This window comes from Procambarus clarkii, chromosome 43 (genome assembly GCF_040958095.1).
Source record: "Procambarus clarkii isolate CNS0578487 chromosome 43, FALCON_Pclarkii_2.0, whole genome shotgun sequence".
In the NCBI taxonomy this organism is placed as follows: Eukaryota; Metazoa; Arthropoda; class Malacostraca; order Decapoda; family Cambaridae; genus Procambarus; species Procambarus clarkii.
Genome location: NC_091192.1, coordinates 1,108,190 through 1,126,229, shown reverse-complemented (window position 1 = coordinate 1,126,229; position 18,040 = coordinate 1,108,190). Strand labels below are relative to the sequence as shown.

The following is an 18,040-nucleotide window of genomic DNA, read 5'->3' as shown; positions in this document are numbered from 1 at the left end:
ATGTCTACTGTGCTGGCCACAAGACATGTCTACAGTGCTGGCCACAAGACTAACATGTCTACAGTGCTGGCCACAAGACTAACATGTCTACAGTGCTGGCCACAAGACTAACATGTCTACTGTGCTGGCCACAAGACTAACATGTCTACAGTGCTGGCCACAAGACTCACATGTCTACTGTGCTGGCCACAAGACTAACATGTCTACAGTGCTGGCCACAAGACTAACATGTCTACTGTGCTGGCCACAAGACATGTCTACAGTGCTGGCCACAAGACTAACATGTCTACAGTGCTGGCCACAAGACTAACATGTCTACTGTGCTGGCCACAAGACTAACATGTCTACTGTGCTGGCCACAAGACTAACATGTCTACTGTGCTGGCCACAAGACTCACATGTCTACAGTGCTGGCCACAAGACTAACATGTCTACAGTGCTGGCCACAAGACTAACATGTCTACTGTGCTGGCCACAAGACATGTCTACTGTGCTGGCCACAAGACTAACATGTCTACTGTGCTGGCCACAAGACTAACATGTCTACAGTGCTGGCCACAAGACTAACATGTCTACAGTGCTGGCCACAAGACTAACATGTCTACTGTGCTGGCCACAAGACATGTCTACTGTGCTGGCCACAAGACTAACATGTCTACTGTGCTTGCCACAAGACTAACATGTCTACAGTGCTGGCCACAAGACTCACATGTCTACTGTGCTGGCCACAAGACTAACATGTCTACTGTGCTGGCCACAAGACATGTCTACAGTGCTGGCCACAAGACTCACATGTCTACTGTGCTGGCCACAAGACATGTCTACAGTGCTGGCCACAAGACTCACATGTCTACTGTGCTGGCCACAAGACATGTCTACAGTGCTGGCCACAAGACTAACATGTCTACTGTGCTGGCCACAAGACATGTCTACTGTGCTGGCCACAAGACTAACATGTCTACAGTGCTGGCCACAAGACATGTCTAGAGTGCTGGCCACAAGACTAACATGTCTACTGTGCTGGCCACAAGACATGTCTACTGTGCTGGCCACAAGACTAACATGTCTACTGTGCTGGCCACAAGACTCACATGTCTACTGTGCTGGCCACAAGACATGTCTACAGTGCTGGCCACAAGACTCACATGTCTACTGTGCTGGCCACAAGACATGTCTACAGTGCTGGCCACAAGACTAACATGTCTACAGTGCTGGCCACAAGACTAACATGTCTACTGTGCTGGCCACAAGACTAACATGTCTACTGTGCTGGCCACAAGACTAACATGTCTACAGTGCTGGCCACAAGACTCACATGTCTACTGTGCTGGCCACAAGACTAACATGTCTACTGTGCTGGCCACAAGACTAACATGTCTACTGTGCTGGCCACAAGACTAACATGTCTACAGTGCTGGCCACAAGACTAACATGTCTACTGTGCTGGCCACAAGACTAACATGTCTACAGTGCTGGCCACAAGACTAACATGTCTACTGTGCTGGCCACAAGACTAACATGTCTACAGTGCTGGCCACAAGACTAACATGTCTACTGTGCTGGCCACAAGACTAACATGTCTACAGTGCTGGCCACAAGACTAACATGTCTACTGTGCTGGCCACAAGACATGTCTACAGTGCTGGCCACAAGACTAACATGTCTACAGTGCTGGCCACAAGACTAACATGTCTACTGTGCTGGCCACAAGACATGTCTACTGTGCTGGCCACAAGACTAACATGTCTACTGTGCTGGCCACAAGACATGTCTACTGTGCTGGCCACAAGACTAACATGTCTACAGTGCTGGCCACAAGACATGTCTACAGTGCTGGCCACAAGACTAACATGTCTACTGTGCTGGCCACAAGACATGTCTACTGTGCTGGCCACAAGACTAACATGTCTACTGTGCTGGTCACAAGACTCACATGTCTACTGTGCTGGCTACAAGACTAACATGTCTACTGTGCTGGCCACAAGACATGTCTACAGTGCTGGCCACAAGACATGTCTACAGTGCTGGCCACAAGACATGTCTACAGTGCTGGCCACAAGACATGTCTACAGTGCTGGCCACAAGACATGTCTTCTGTGCTGGCCACAAGACTAACATGTCTGGGCGTAATCGTTCAGCAACCAAAACTTTAAGGTTCAATGACTGTATAGTATTTAACTGTTAATACATATCGTAACAGCAATGTTTTCAAGTGTTGCTGACACTTTCAAGTTCAAGGTCTCCGACACCATATTCCGGCAATAACCTAAACAGAAGACACGAAGTGACCCGTCAACGGCTGGTCATCAATGTGAGGTTTAAGGCCTGATGAAGTGGGGCAAAGGGTGGAAAGAAGGGGGTGGGGAGGGGGGGAGTGAATCCGGTGCAGCCGGGTATCCCTTCTATAAAAATAAATGGAAATGGAGGGTAGACGGGGAGGGTGGTGAGAGTGAGGGCACTGGGGGATAACAGAAGGAATAGGGGAGGGGGCGGGGTAAGGGGGGTGTGGTAGGGAGAGATGAGAAGTGGTGTGGGATGCGGGTCGGGGGAGACTCACAATGTTAGAGAACGTTGTCAGGAACCAGGAGAAATACGGTGGAATAGCCAGCCATACTCCGTGATGTTAAGGTAGTGAAGAATATGTAGATAAACATAGGTGACTGATGAACGACTGAGAAGAACATTTGCATATACCGTGAATAACAGTTTCTTTCACCTGATAACCTGTTCATCTAGCGGTAAATAAATACCTGGGAGTTAGACAGCTGCTACTGACAGCTTCCTGGGTGTGTGTGTGTGTGAGAGAGAAATACGTAGAGAAAATTGGGATAGGGAGATGAGTTCATTGTTGTTCACTGATAAATAATGTTCTCCGGTGACCCATGAGGAAACATTGGTGCTATATAGTTGGGTTCAAGATCACAGAACGGACCCGTATAATATCTAGAGTCAGAGCTGGGGAAGGAGCCGTGAGAACAGCTAGCTAGTAATGGTGTTATAACCATAAGTCACTTTTTTCAGTACGCAGCCTGGGCACGCGATCCAGTTATATATTGCTGACATGTGAGAGTGGCCGCCTCCACTAGTGGCGAGGCAACATTCAGTCACAACGTTCAATTTTAAATTTTGCCCGGAGGGGCGAATTTATTGGGCAGCGCCACTCATCCTGTGAGTGGACACACCGTCATAGTGACAGTATTGGGCAGCGCCACTCATCCTGTGAGTGGACACACCGTCATAGTGACAGTATTGGGCAGCGTCACTCATCCTGTGAGTGGACACACCGCCATAGTGACAGTATTGGGCAGCGCCACTCATCCTGTGAGTGGACACACCGCCATAGTGAGAGTATTGGGCAGCGCCACTCATCCTGTGAGTGGACACACCGCCATAGTGACAGTATTGGGCAGCGCCACTCATCCTGTGAGTGGACACACCGTCATAGTGACAGTATTGGGCAGCGCCACTCATCCTGTGAGTGGACACACCGCCATAGTGACAGTATTGGGCAGCGCCACTCATCCTGTGAGTGGACACACCGCCATAGTGACAGTATTGGGCAGCGCCACTCATCCTGTGAGTGGACACACCGCCATAGTGACAGTATTGGGCAGCGCCACTCATCCTGTGAGTGGACACACCGCCATAGTGAGAGTATTGGGCAGCGCCACTCATCCTGTGAGTGGACACACCGCCATAGTGACAGTATTGGGCAGCGCCACTCATCCTGTGAGTGGACACACCGTCATAGTGACAGTATTGGGCAGCGCCACTCATCCTGTGAGTGGACACACCGTCATAGTGAGAGTATTGGGCAGCGTCACTCATCTTGTGAGTGGACACACCGCCATAGTGACAGTATTGGGCAGCGCCACTAATCCTGTGAGTGGACACACCGCCATAGTGAGAGTATTGGGCAGCGTCACTCACCCTGTGAGTGGACATACCGCCATAGCAGCATGTACAACACTCCCCAATAGGAAGAAAACCCGCTGGGTTGTTCATCCTGTCACTTGTACACAGACACAGCTGGGACTTGCTTAACTGTCTCAAGTGAACAGCTTCTCAAACAAGAAGATTAACATCAGTCAATCCTTAAAAGCTTACGATATCTTGCGGGTGCAAAATGGGGGAAACTTTTAAGAACTGTATCAATATTTGACAAATAGTGTTTTCCTAACTCAAATAATTTGGGGTTTATTATTCTACACATATTTCTGATGTCTCTCAGGTGTTCACAATCCAAGAAGGATTCTCGCTATTACTGATTCTCTCCCTCGTCCTCCTCCTCTTCGGCTATAATGATTGGGATTGCCAGCTGAAACCCTGTGGTACCATAGTACAAATTCACTGGTTTGTGCTTCTATCCTCCTTTCCTCAGTTACCTAGTCACGGTGATGTTGCCTGACAATACCTAGTAGAGTCTTGGGTATGAAGTATTCAATATGATCTCCTTCAGCGCCTTCAGCAGCCAGCACATCTGCTCGTTCATTCCCACATATTCCAAAATGGGAGGGGGATCCACAGAAACTTGATGACTCTTCCTTGGTTGGGAAGTACTCTCACAGCTCTCATAATTTCAGCGACTATTGCAAGATTTTTTGCCTGATTTTTACTTAGGCTTTGCAGTGTTGCTTTTGATTCGGTGCAAATCACTGCACCATTAGTGTTCCGTTAAAGAAACCTTAACGCCATAACAATGGCAGTTAGCTCTGCTTGTGTTGAAGAGGCATAGTTCTCAACACGCGCTTTTTCTTCATTTCTGCGTTGGAAAGCATTATCCTTAATTACCGTGTATGCTGCACCAGCCCTGCCATTGTCAGGATTAGATGATCCATCAGTGTAGATTTGATCTAGTTCATCTCTGGCTTCTTTATAAATTTCCTCGAGATACTTGTGCCTCATTTCTTGTGGTAACATGTCGGACGTTTTCGTTGCCATTTCATTGATGATAATCTTGCATGAGTCATCCTCCCAGGGAGGTAACCTCTCTACAGGCAGGAGCTCACGGGCTGGCTCAAGCAGGTGAAGCTCTTCCAGGTAGCAGACTGACCTGTGATGCCATTTTTTGCTTCTCCTGTTTCCCCCTGAAAGTAGCACAGAGCTCAGTTTTTTCTTAGCAATATCATTGTAATTGGGATCTCTGGCTATCCTAATTACAAGCTTATCATTCAGTTCCTTAATTCTGCTTTTAACACTGGGGAGGGACAACTCCTCTCGTAGATTGGACGTTTTGGCAGTTCTTGGAACTCCAAGAATGATTGTCATGGCTTCATTTTGAATGCTTTTGAGCCTTTTCATATCGCTTTGGGAGTAGGTGCATAAACTGGTGCGACATAGTCTATGACGGAGCGCACATTGGCTGTGTACATCATTTTAAGCACGGCAATAGAGGCTCCATGTCCATTCCAGGTCATAGCTTTCAGTGCCCTGAGTCGACTTTTGCATGTTCCTATGAGTTGGTTGAGCTCCTCTTTCTTCCCCTTGTTAGAGCCGACAGTGACGCCAAGGTACCGATAGTGGTCAACCCATTCAAGTGTTACACCATTAATCTGTAGTTCTTCATTTTCTCCCTTCTAGTGATGAGAGTATGCTTTTGTCTTGTTTGTGGAGAGAGTGAAACCGAGCTCAATACATTTCCTTCCAAGGAGTTCAATGGACTGTTTAATTTTTCCCAAGGTAGGAGCTTATGTTAGAGCATCATCTACATATCCCACTAGTTGTGTTCCTTCCGGAAAATCAATATTTGCATTGGCGTTCATAAGTACATTGAATAGTGTAGGGCTTAAGACTCCTCCTTGGGGGTTACCGAGTTCCATATTCATTGTTCTTGAGACTGCTCCATTGAATCAGACCTTGACTTTCCTCCATGTGAGGTAGTCTTCAATCCATTTCATGAGTCTCCCCTTGACACCCATGCATGCAAGCTCGTCCAGGATCGCAATCCCCTGTGCTTTGTCGAAAGCTCCTTTGATGTCGACATATACATTTAGAGTAAGAGTAGTGGGAAATATAATGAACTAAAGGACTAGATTTTTTAAGCAAACGTCAGTCATGATTTTAAAAGTAGATATAATTGGGAAATAGGTTAGGAGTAATTGCATTTGACAACCGGCGGCTAAAAAGGCGGGATCCAAGTGCTGATGCTCGATCCTACATACACAAAAACGTAGGTAAGTACAAACAAGTAAGCACGCACGCACGCACGCACGCACGCACGCACGCACACACAATGTGTTTGTGTGTGAGCTCGCTTGTGTAGAGAGAAATATATGTAGTAGTAAACATAATGGAGAAAAAATAGATTGGTTAGAAAGACGAGGCCCAAAAGCTCGACCCTGAGGGTACAACTAGTAAATACGCACACACTAAACACAAATAATATTAATTTAGCAAAATTTCTCAGGCCACGACTCTTAAATGCATTTAATGCGACCCACTCAGTGAAGGAACGAAGGGTAAACATCACATTAGCTGTGTCAGATATTCAAGTTATGTTAGAATTATGACTTTCTCTTAGATAAATAATCTACTGTAAAATTATGTAAACTAACCCAGCTATAAATGTACTAAACAGACAATATGAATAAAGTTGATGAACTGAATTGAACTGAATTGAGAAGAATTTAAAATTTCTGGTCCATAAAGTAGTGGGCATAATGTGCCATTGTTTAGGCCAATGTTCGGTACCTGCCGTCAGGGTTACGTGGGGTCTGGCGCCAATGTTCGGTACCTGCCGTCAGGGTTACGTGGGGTCTGGCGCCAATGTTCGGTACCTGCCGTCAAGGTTACGTGGGGTCTGGCGCCAATGTTCGGTACCTGCCGTCAGGGTTACGCGGGGTCTGGCGCCAATGTTCGGTACCTGCCGTCAGGGTTACGTGGGGTCTGGCGCCAATGTTCGGTACCTGCCGTCAAGGTTACGTGGGGTCTGGCGCCAATGTTCGGTACCTGCCGTCAGGGTTACGTGGGGTCTGGCGCCAATGTTCGGTACCTGCCGTCAAGGTTACGTGGGGTCTGGCGCCAATGTTCGGTACCTGCCGTCAGGGTTACGTGGGGTCTGGCGCCAATGTTCGGTACCTGCCGTCAGGGTTACGTGGGGTCTGGCGCCAATGTTCGGTACCTGCCGTCAGGGTTACGTGGGGTCTGGCGCCAATGTTCGGTACCTGCCGTCAGGGTTACGTGGGGTCTGGCGCCAATGTTCGGTACCTGCCGTCAGGGTTACGCGGGGTCTGGCGCCAATGTTCGGTACCTGCCGTCAGGGTTACGTGGGGTCTGGCGCCAATGTTCGGTACCTGCCGTCAGGGTTACGTGGGGTCTGGCGCCAATGTTCGGTACCTGCCGTCATTGGCGCCAGACCCACCTGCTTCCCCCCCCTCACCCGCGGGCCTGCTTCCCCCCCTCACCCGCGGGCCTGCTGCCCCCTGCCCCCCACCCGCGGGCCTGCTGCCCCCTGCCCCCACCCGCGGGCCTGCTGCCCCCTGCCCCCCACCCGCGGGCCTGCTGCCCCCTGCCCCCCACCTGCGGGCCTGCTGCCCCCTGCCCCCTCACCCGCGGGCCTGCTGCCCCCTGCCCCCCACCCGCGGGCCTGCTGCCCCCTGCCCCCCACCCGCGGGCCTGCTGCCCCCTGCCCCCCACCCGCGGGCCTGCTGCCCCCTGCCCCCCACCCGCGGGCCTGCTGCCCCCTGCCTCCCACCCGCGGGCCTGCTGCCCCCTGCCCCCTGCCCCCCCACCCGCGGGCCTGCTGCCCTCCACCCGTGGGCCTGCTGCCCCCTGTCCTCCACCCGTGGGCCTGGTTACCTTGTTACCTGGTTGATGGGGTTCTGGGAGTTCTTCTACTCCCCAAGCCCGGCCCGAGGCCAGGCTTGACTTGTGAGAGTTTGGTCCACTAGGCTGTTGCTTGGAGCGGCCCGCAGGCCCACATACCCACCACAGCCCGGTTGGTCCGGCACTCCTTGGAGGAATAAATCTAGTTTCCTCTTGAAAATGTCCACGATTGTTCCGGCAATATTTCTTATGCTTGCTGGGAGGACGTTGAACAACCGCGGTCCTCTGATGTTTATACAGTGTTCTCTGATTATGCCTATGGCACCTCTGCTCTTCACTGGTTCTATTCTACATTTTCTTCCATATCGTTCACTCCAGTACGTTGTTATTTTACTGTGTAGATTTGGTACTTGGCCCTCCAGTATCTTCCAGGTGTATATTATTTGATATCTCTCTCGTCTTCTTTCTAGTGAGTACATTTGGAGGGCTTTGAGACGATCCCAATAATTTAGGTGCTTTATCGCGTCTATGCGTGCCGTATATGTTCTCTGTATTCCCTCTATTTCAGCAATCTCTCCTGCTCTGAAGGGGGAAGTGAGTACTGAGCAGTACTCAAGACGGGACAACACAAGTGACTTGAAGAGTACAACCATTGTGATGGGATCCCTGGATTTGAAAGTTCTCGTAATCCATCCTATCATTTTTCTGGCTGTCGCAATATTTGCTTGGTTATGCTCCTTAAACGTTAGGTCGTCAGACATTATTGTTCCCAAATCCTTTACATGCTGTTTTCCTACTATGGGTACATTTGATTGTGTTTTGTACTCTGTATTATGTTTAAGGTCCTCATTTTTACCGTACCTGAGTACCTGGAATTTATCACTGTTAAACATCATGTTATTTTCTGATGCCCAGTCGAAAACTTTATTAATATCAGCTTGAAGTTTTTCAATGTCTTCAGCCGAGGTAATTTTCATACTGATTTTTGTGTCATCTGCAAAGGATGATACGAAGCTGTGACTTGTATTTTTGTCTATATCTGATATGAGAATAAGGAAAAGCAGCGGTGCAAGGACTGTACCCTGAGGTACAGAGCTTTTAACTGCACTTGGACTAGATTTTATATGGTTGACAGTTACTCGCTGAGTCCTGTTTGACAGAAAACTGAGTATCCAGCGTCCTACTTTACCGGTTATTCCCATTGACTTCATTTTGTGTGCTATCACGCCATGGTCACATTTATCGAAAGCCTTTGCGAAGTCCGTGTATATCACATCAGCATTCTGTTTTTCTTCTAATGTCTCAGTGACTTTGTCGTAGTGCTCAAGTAGCTGTGAGAGGCACGATCTTCCCGCTCGAAATCCATGTTGGCCTGGGTTGTGAAGGTCATTGGTCTCCATGAAATTGGTGACCTGACTCCTAATCACTCTCTCAAATACTTTTATGATGTGCGATGTTAGTGCAACTGGTCTATAATTTTTTGCCAATGCTTTGCTCCCTCCCTTGTGTAGAGGGGCTATGTCTGCTACTTTAAGTGCATCTGGTATCTCCCCTGTGTCCAAGCTCTTCCTCCACACTATACTGAGTGCCTGTGCTACCGGCACTTTGCATTTCTTTATAAATATTGAATTCCATGAGTCTGGACCTGGGGCCAAGTGCATGGGCATGTTTTCAATTTCTTTTTCAAAATTTAGTGCGCTCGTGTTTATATCAGTTATATTTACAGGGGTTTGAATATCCCGCATAAAGAAATTGTCTGGATCTTCCACCTTCATGTTGTTTATTGGAGTGCTAAACATGTCCTCATACTGCTTTTTTAGGATTTCACTAATTTCTTTGTCATCCTCCGTGTATGAATCTTCTCTAGTACGAATAGGTCCAATACTGGCAGTGGTTTTTGCTTTTGATTTTGCATATGTGAAGAAATATTTTGGATTTCCTTTATTTCCTGACTTGCTTTCTGTTCTAACTGCCTTTCTTCAGTTTCATATGAGTGATTCAATTTCCGCTCGATTTCTTCACTCTCCCTATTTAAATTATTCCTTCTTTGACGGGAAATTCGTGTCTGCATAAGCAGTTCCGTTATTTTTTCCTGCGTTTATAGTGTCGTCTGCGTTCTCTTTCTACGTTAGATCTCTTTCTGGCTTTCCTCAAAGGAATATGTTTCAGACAGACTTAATACGCTTCTGAAGTCAGTTTTTCTATTCCTTCTGTAGGACTTGTGTTACTTAGAACAGTTCCCCATGGAATGTTTGTAAGTTCCCTGTTTATTATCTCCCAGTCTATCCTTTTATTATTAAAATTGAATTTACTGAATTCTGAGTACTGAATTTACCTCTCGCTTTATCAACGTTTTAGGTCTATTCTGAGTATTGATGGTCGTTTGCACTTCAATGAGCTTGTTATCTGAGTATGTGGTATCTGATATCGTAATGTCTCTGATAATGTCTTCATTGTTCGTAAAGACCAGATCTAGAATATTTTCATTTCTCGTTGGCTCCGATATCTGCTGATTGAGTGAAAATTTGTCACAGAATCTAAGTAGTTCTCTAATCTGTGGTTGGTTAGGTCCTGATAGATTTCCTGGTATAATATGCAGGGGGCCTGCTGCCCCCTGCCCCCCCCCCCCCACCCGTGGGCCTGCAGCCCCCTACCCGTGGGCCTGCTGCCCCCTGCCTCTCACCCGCGGGCCTGCTGCCCCGCAACCACGGGCCTGCTGCCCCCTGCCTCTCACCCGCGGGCCTGCTGCCCCCCACCCGCGGGCCTGCTGCCCCCTGCCTCTCACCCGCGGGCCTGCTGTCCCCTGCCCTCCCACTCGCGGGCCTGCTGCCCCCTGGCCCCCCACCTGCGAGCCTGCTGTCCCCCTCATCCGCGGGTCTGCTGCCCCCCCACCCGTGGGCCTGCTGCCCCCCCCACCCGTGGGCCTGCTGCCCCCTGCCCCTCACCCGCGGGCTTGCTGCCCCCTGCCCCCCACCCGCGGGCTTGCTGCCACCCCCCACCCGCGGGCCTGCTGCCCGCTTCTCCCCCACCCGTGGGCCTGCTGCCCCTCACCCGTGGGTCCCCCCCACCCGCGGGCCTGCTGCCCCCTGCCTCCCCACCCGCGGGCCTGCTGCCCGCTGCTCCCCCACCCGCGGGCCTGCTGCCCCTCACCCGTGGGTCCCCCCCACCAGTGGGCCTGCTGCCCCCTGCCCCCCCACCCGTGGGCCTGCTGCCTCCTGCCCCCCCACCCGTGGGCCTGCTGCCCCTCACCCGTGGGCCTGCTGCCTCCTGCCCCCCCCACCCGGGGGCCTGCTGCCCCCTGCCCCCCACCCGCGGACCTGCTGCCCCCTGCCCCCCACCAGCGGGCCTGCTGCCCCCTGCCCCTCACCCGTGGGCCTGCTGCCCCCTGCCCCTCACCCGTGGGCCTGCTGCCCCCTGCCCCTCACCCGTGGGCCTGCTGCCCCCTGCCCCCCACCCGCGGGCCTGCTGCCCCTGCCCCCCACCCGCGGGCCTGCTGCCCCCTGCCCCCCACCCGCGGGCCTGCTGCCCCCTGCCCCCCACCCGCGGGCCTGCTGCCCCCTGCCCCTCACCCGCGGGCCTGCTGCCCCCTGCCCCCCCACCCGCTGGCCTGCTGCCCCCTGCCCCCCCACCCGCGGGCCTGCTGCCCCCCACCCGTGGGCCTTCTGCCCCCTGCCCCCCCACCCGGGGCCTGCTGCCCCCCACCCGCGGGCCTGCTGCCCCCTGCCCCCCCACCCGCGGGCCTGCTGCCCCCTGCCCCCCCACCCGCGGGCCTGCTGCCCCCTGCCCCCTTACCCGCGGGCCTGCTGTCCCCTCATCCGCGGGTCTGCTGCCCCCCCCACCCGTGGGCCTGCTGCCCCCCCCACCCGTGGGCCTGCTGCCCCCTGCCCCTCACCCGCGGGCCTGCTGCCACCCCCCACCCGCGGGCCTGCTGCCCGCTGCTCCCCCACCCGTGGGCCTGCTGCCCCCCTGCCCCCCCACCCGTGGGCCTGCTGCCCCTCACCCGTGGGTCCCCCCCACCCGCGGGCCTGCTGCCCCCTGCCCCCCACCCGCGGGCCTGCTGCCCCTGCCCCCCACCCGCGGGCCTGCTGCCCCCTGCCCCCCACCCGCGGGCCTGCTGCCCCCTGCCCCTCACCCGCGGGCTTGCTGCCCCCTGCCCCCCCACCCGCGGGCCTGCTGCCCCCCCTCACCCACGGGCCTGCTGCCCCCTGCACTCCCCCATCCGCGGGCCCGCTGCCCCCTGGCCCCCCACCCGCGGGCCTGCTGCCCCCTGCACACCCTCACCCGCGGGCCTGCTGCCCCCTGCCCCCCCCACCCGCGGGCCTGCTGCCCCCTGCCCCCCCACCCGCGGGCCTGCTGCCCCCTGGCCCCCCCACCCGCGGGCCTGCTGCCCCCTGCCCACCCCCCCCCACCCTCGGGCCCGCTGCCCCCCCCCCCCCCCCATCGCGGGCCTGCTGCCCCCTGCCCCCCCACCCTCGGGCCTGTTGCCTCCCCCCCACACCAGGCCCGCGGGCCTGGTGCCCCTCTCCCTTACCTACCAGCTAACATCTGTTCTCCACCCTTCATCACCCCCCCCCCCAGGCAACACTCGCCTACCACCTTCTCGTCCCCCCCCCCCCCTCGCCATTCGCCCGTTCCTAAACAAAAGCGGCTCATTTGGCGCATCTCTTGTATTGTTCACCACATTACTATTCTCGTTTACATTTTACCTGTATCTGTTTCATGAGACGAAGCCTTGCGGAATCACTGCTCTTCTCTTGTTTAAAACTGTAACAGTCTCCTATGTTACAAAATATACAAATACAGAGTATATGGCATTTTTCAAGAATGAGTTGCATTGCCTAAGAACCAATTACCACTACTATGGGAAGAATGTATCATAGACGTAGTAATTATTCCCTTCAAAGGAAAAACGTATGTATGAGATAGGAGAGCTGAGGGCAACATATGGTTATATAATTAGAAAATTACCTACAGAAAACATTCTACATGTATATTGTGATGGGTCAGTAGCTAGGGATGGGAAGGCAGGATGTGGAGTCTTGATCAGGGAGTACACTGACATCGGCACTGTAGATACTGTTATTGGACGCCGCTTAACTGACAATGTCTCTTCAACGCAGGCTGAACTCCAAGGTGTATTAGCAGGATTACAGGCAGTAGTCAAATGTGGTAAAAATGGTTGCTTCTTTATTGACAGTAGAGGAGCGTTAGAGTCTTTAAATAGCAGACGCCCAGTATATCAGAATATTGTGATCAAGTGCAGAGAGATAATATTTAAGCAATAACGAAACATGGGTATAACTTAAGATCCCTTCAAGTGTTGGAATATTGTTGAATGAGGCGAAGAGAGCCACGGAAAAAAAACAGTGTTGTCCATGTAGTATGTCAGAAAATGTTAACACAAAGACACAACTCAACATGATCCAAGAGGATGAAGGAACAGTAAGGGAGAGCAGTAACACTTAGAGGACGCTGCTCACAAAACTAGATCTGATGGATAACGCAGTAGTCATGAGATGCAAGGACCTCTCCGATGTACAAATAACAATAGAAGTTAGAGGTGTGCACAAAGTGGATATGCAGCTGATGCCTTTATAGCATTGCTGAGTAATACATAATAACACAAATAATAATGAGTAAGTATCGTATTATGCTCTATTTTCTTATATATCATATAAATACATTGCCCAATGTTAATATTTGTTACTTTCACTAATGTTCAATGTGTGGTTTTTTTCGGGGGGGGGGAATTTATATATATTTTTTCTCCTTTGTTTATTATCTTATGTTATTGTAAGTTGTATATCATGGAGAATGTATACCAGTCACTAACTATATGTCACTAACTATATGTCACTAACTATATGTCACTAACTATATGTCACTAACTATATGTCACTAACTATATGTCACTAACTATATGTCACTAACTATATGTCACTAACTATATGTCACTAACTATATGTCACTAACTATATGTCACTAACTATATGTCACTAACTATATGTCACTAACTATATGAAGCTAGAATGAAATTGATAAACAAATAAATCAGTCACAGCTGGAAGGACTTGGCACTTTTAATATTATTTTTTTGTGACTTTTTCACAGATTTCAAACTATTTTGTTTGTCTCTTTATCTTGTTTTGATGATTAGGACTTTATCACTTATATAAAGTCTTCCTATTGATCCCCCAAATCATTATAATTATTCCTATATTGTGTTTGTTTGTGTGGGTTATTTTTTCTTGAGTTCATTTCAGAACATATTGACCTACAAATTTCACATATTCGAGAAGGATTGCCAAGTAATATTTATTAAAACTTACAAGATATGACATCAATTCAAACTACTATATTTATTGTCGATAAGCTTACCTTTTATTTTTCTATATGAACAGGATTTTCAACTTTGAAACTGAATAAAAAATCAGTTTCTGAGCGATTATCAGCATTTTTATATATAATGTTCAATGTTCTTACTTCTAAAGTTTCTACTGATCGTTTATTCATAAACCCATAACTTTGGGAGTTATACATTTTTATTAAAATGATGGAACTGCACGATGTATATACAGATGAAAGAGTACAGCACTTCCTTCCACCCTGGCAGATAGTACCTTTTGACATCCTGACCCCTGCATACCCCACCAAGACACTAATCACAAGCAACCCTCATGCTCAGCTTGCTGCTAAATTAAGCACCATAGAACACATTCACAATATACAAGCTGAAAACAACATAGCACAGACCATATACACTGACGGATCACTCAATACAGCTACAGGGAGGGCAGGAAGTGCTGTTATTGCTCATCAGCCCGATGGCAGCACAATTCAAAGAAATATCCGAATTAGTAACTGGGCGTCCACAATGCAGGCCGAGTTGGTAGCGATACTGGTAGCACTCGAAATTATTGACAGCACTGAAGTAGACAGCTTAATTATTTCTGACTCCCTTTCCTCACTACGAGCAATAAACAGTTTGCAATCAAGTGATAACGTGCTTGTCTTGGAAGCTAGACGTAGATATATAAGAATACTTAACAAGAGGTAAATATAAAAATGTTGTGGATTCCTTCTCACATTGGCATGCAGGAACATGACAAAGTTGACGCCCTTGCTAAGGCTGCAGTAAATAAAGACAGTATTGAGCGGAATCTTGAGTTATCAAATAGGTCCCTTGAAAGTGTCATTAGACGAGAACTCCTGGATGAATTTGAAGAAAGTAGAACAGTGCAAACTGGAACTAGCAGGTCCATTGTTCATCACAATGAAATGTGTGAAGTAAAACATGTGTATGGGGCAAGTAACAAAGTCAGTAGACTAACAGATGTTGTCACAGCTCGTATAAGACTTGGCTACAAGTATCTCTGGCAGTTCGGCTTGTATAGATGAAGTAAAGTGTAAAGTGTGTGGACAAAGACAGGGATACACACTCGAACACTATATCTTGGATTGTAGTAAAATTGAGCCATTTAGAGATAAATCTAAGCTCACGTTATGTGATATGGCAACCTATCTTATTACCAATGATAAAATACCTGAAATTTTTGCACTGTATCCATATTTCGCTTCCAGTAGATAAACGACATATGAGATTAAGAAACAAGTAGTGTATTGTGAAGACTAATAATAAACAGAAGCTCCCCTATGACTGTAATATCTCCACAGCTCAAACAATTATGAATTAGCGATTAGACCCACCATGTATGTATAATGACTTAGTGTTAATATATAGTTCTTGATATAGAACATTCTCTGTAACTAGCTGACATTATAATTATAAGGTGTGAAGGATAGATGAAATTACACACAGAAATCACAAAAGCGTGATGTATCAAATGAACAAATCCACAAGGATCCCAGAACACGTCTGGGATCCTCTCGGACGTAGGTTCGAACCCTCGTCACGGCCCGTGTGGATTTGTTCATAGATGAAATTGTTTATGTAATAATCTAAGATGAGGTCTGATAAAGACCTTTTATGCCCTCTGTAATGTTTTTTTGCGCTACCGTTCACAGGATGAGTATGCTACCTTGAGGTGCTTCCGGGGCTTAGTGTCCCCGCGGCCCGGTCGTCGACCAGGCCTCCTGGTTGCTGGACTGATCAACCAGGTATGGGGTGCACAATAAACTTACCGCCTCCCGCGGCAACAATCAAACAAAATCAACTCATAGATTTTTCTCTCTGTCCGTTTCATGAGTGACTTCATCTCCCGTTCGGTATCCAGTGTCTGGCCTCCTATTTCCTCTTCCTAGTTTCATTACCTTGGGACACAGCTGGGAATTGCTTAACTGTCTCAAGTGAATAGCTTATCAAACAAGAAGATTAACATTCGTCAACCCTTAAAATTTTACGTTATCTTGCGGGTGCAAACTGGGGGAATCTTTTAAGAACAGTATCTATATTTGACAAACAGTGTTTTTCTAACTCAAACAATATTGGGTTTATTATTCTACACATATTTCTAATGTCTCTCAGATGTTCACATTCTCTCAGGTAGTGGTCAAGGCGGTGTCCATCACTCTCACCACAGATTCTGCAACTCCGCTGATCAACTGTTGTTTCCATTCCGAATCTCCATGGATATTTGTATCCAAGACGGATTCTCGCTATTACTGATTCTCTCCCACGGCCACCTCCTCCTCGTCCATAATGATTGGGATTGCCAGCTGCAACCATGTTGTATCATCATACAGATTCATTGGTTTGTGCTTCTATCCTCCTTTTCTCAGTTATCTTGTCACGGTGATGTTGCCTGATAATACCTCTAATTTGTTGAAGGGGCTTGGGTATAAAGTATTCAATATAGTCTCCTTAAGCAGCCAACACATCTGCTCGTTCATTTTCACAGATTCCAACATTTCCGCGTTGTAAGGTATTTTTCCTAATTACAGCGTATGCTGCACCAGCCTTGCCATTGACTAGGTCTTCTTGTAGCCTCATACTATCTTTCTCTGTCTTACTTCTCCTAATAATTTTTGCATAATCAGGAAACATTGAGAGGAACGAGTCTATTCTCTCTGGGAGATCATTTACACACATCAGAAACAGTAAAGGCCCAAAAACTGACCCCTGTGGAATTCCAATAATGACGCCTCGACACTTTGAGCTCTCACCCCCTCACAGTGACTCGCTGTCTTTTGTTGCTTAGGTGCTCCCCTATCCAATGGAGTACCTTCCCAGTCTCTCCTGCCTTCATCTCCATCTTGTACACTAATCACTTATGTGGTACTGTGTCAAAGGCTGTCTGGCAATCCAAAAATATGAATATGAAAATATGTACCTCCTGTCTATCCCTCTTCTTGTATATCGTGATTAACTAAATTATCCGTCTTCCAAAATTTTGGCAGTTTACCTGTTACCAGTAATTTGTTATACCTTATGGAGAGTGACAGGCAGGCACAGTGCTTCTGCTCCTTCCTTCAGTAGCCATGGTGAGATTCCATCTGGGCCTATAGCCTTCGTCACATCCAACTCTATCAAATGCTTTCTCACCTTCCCACTGGTAATCTCAAAATCCTCTAGTGGTGCCTGGTTAGATATTCCCTCTCTTATCTCTGGAACTTCTTGCTCTTTTGTGAAGACTTTCTGGAATTTCTTATTGAGTTCCTCGCACACTTTCTTGTCATTTGTAGTGAAACTATCTGACTCTATCCTCAGTTTCATTACATGTTCCTTCACTGTTGTTTTCCTCCTTATGTAGCTGTGCAGCAATTTAGGTTGAGTCTTTGCCTTGCTTCCTATGGTCTTTCTGCCTCTCTTCTCACCCTGACGTATTCATTCCTGGCGCTCTGGTATCTTTCTCTGCTCTCTAGTGTCCTGTTATTCCTATAGTTTCTCCGCACCCTTGTACCTAGTTGCTCTACTAGCTTGCATATCTGATTAAACCATGGGTTTCTCGTCTGCATTTCGTTTCTTTCCATTTGGACTGGGACAAACTTGTCTGTTGTCTCCTTACACTTTAGTGTGATGTAGTTCATCATGTCTTGGGCCATCTTTCCTCTGAGCTGTTTCCTGTGTTATATCTGTTAGGAATTTTCTTATCTCCTCATAGTTTTACTTTCGGATTGCCAGCATTTTGTTTTCTGGCCCCTTCCTTGAATACATTAACCCTTCTTTGACCAGGTACTCAAACATCAGTACACTCTGATCACTCATTCCTACTGAGGCCTCGAAATCGATTTCCCTTATGTTAGAGTCGTTCAGAGTGAAGAATAGGTCGAGTCTCACTGGTTCATCGTTTCCTTTCATTCTTGTAGGTCCCCCTGA

The 18,040-nt window shown here is 48.8% G+C and overlaps 1 protein-coding gene across 1 annotated transcript in view; it reads right to left on the bottom strand.

Moving 5' to 3' along the window:
• Nucleotides 1–17,437, bottom strand: part of LOC138350046 (uncharacterized PPE family protein PPE21-like) — a 53,335-nt gene extending 35,898 nt beyond the window's left edge. The window contains exons 1-2 of the mRNA XM_069300328.1: nucleotides 17,150–17,437; nucleotides 16,388–16,440 (exon numbers count right to left, since the gene is read on the bottom strand). Coding sequence (XP_069156429.1) covers nucleotides 16,388–16,440; nucleotides 17,150–17,437 — 341 coding nt within the window. The remainder of the gene's footprint in view (nucleotides 1–16,387; nucleotides 16,441–17,149) is intronic.
• Nucleotides 17,438–18,040: the final 603 nt, after the last annotated feature.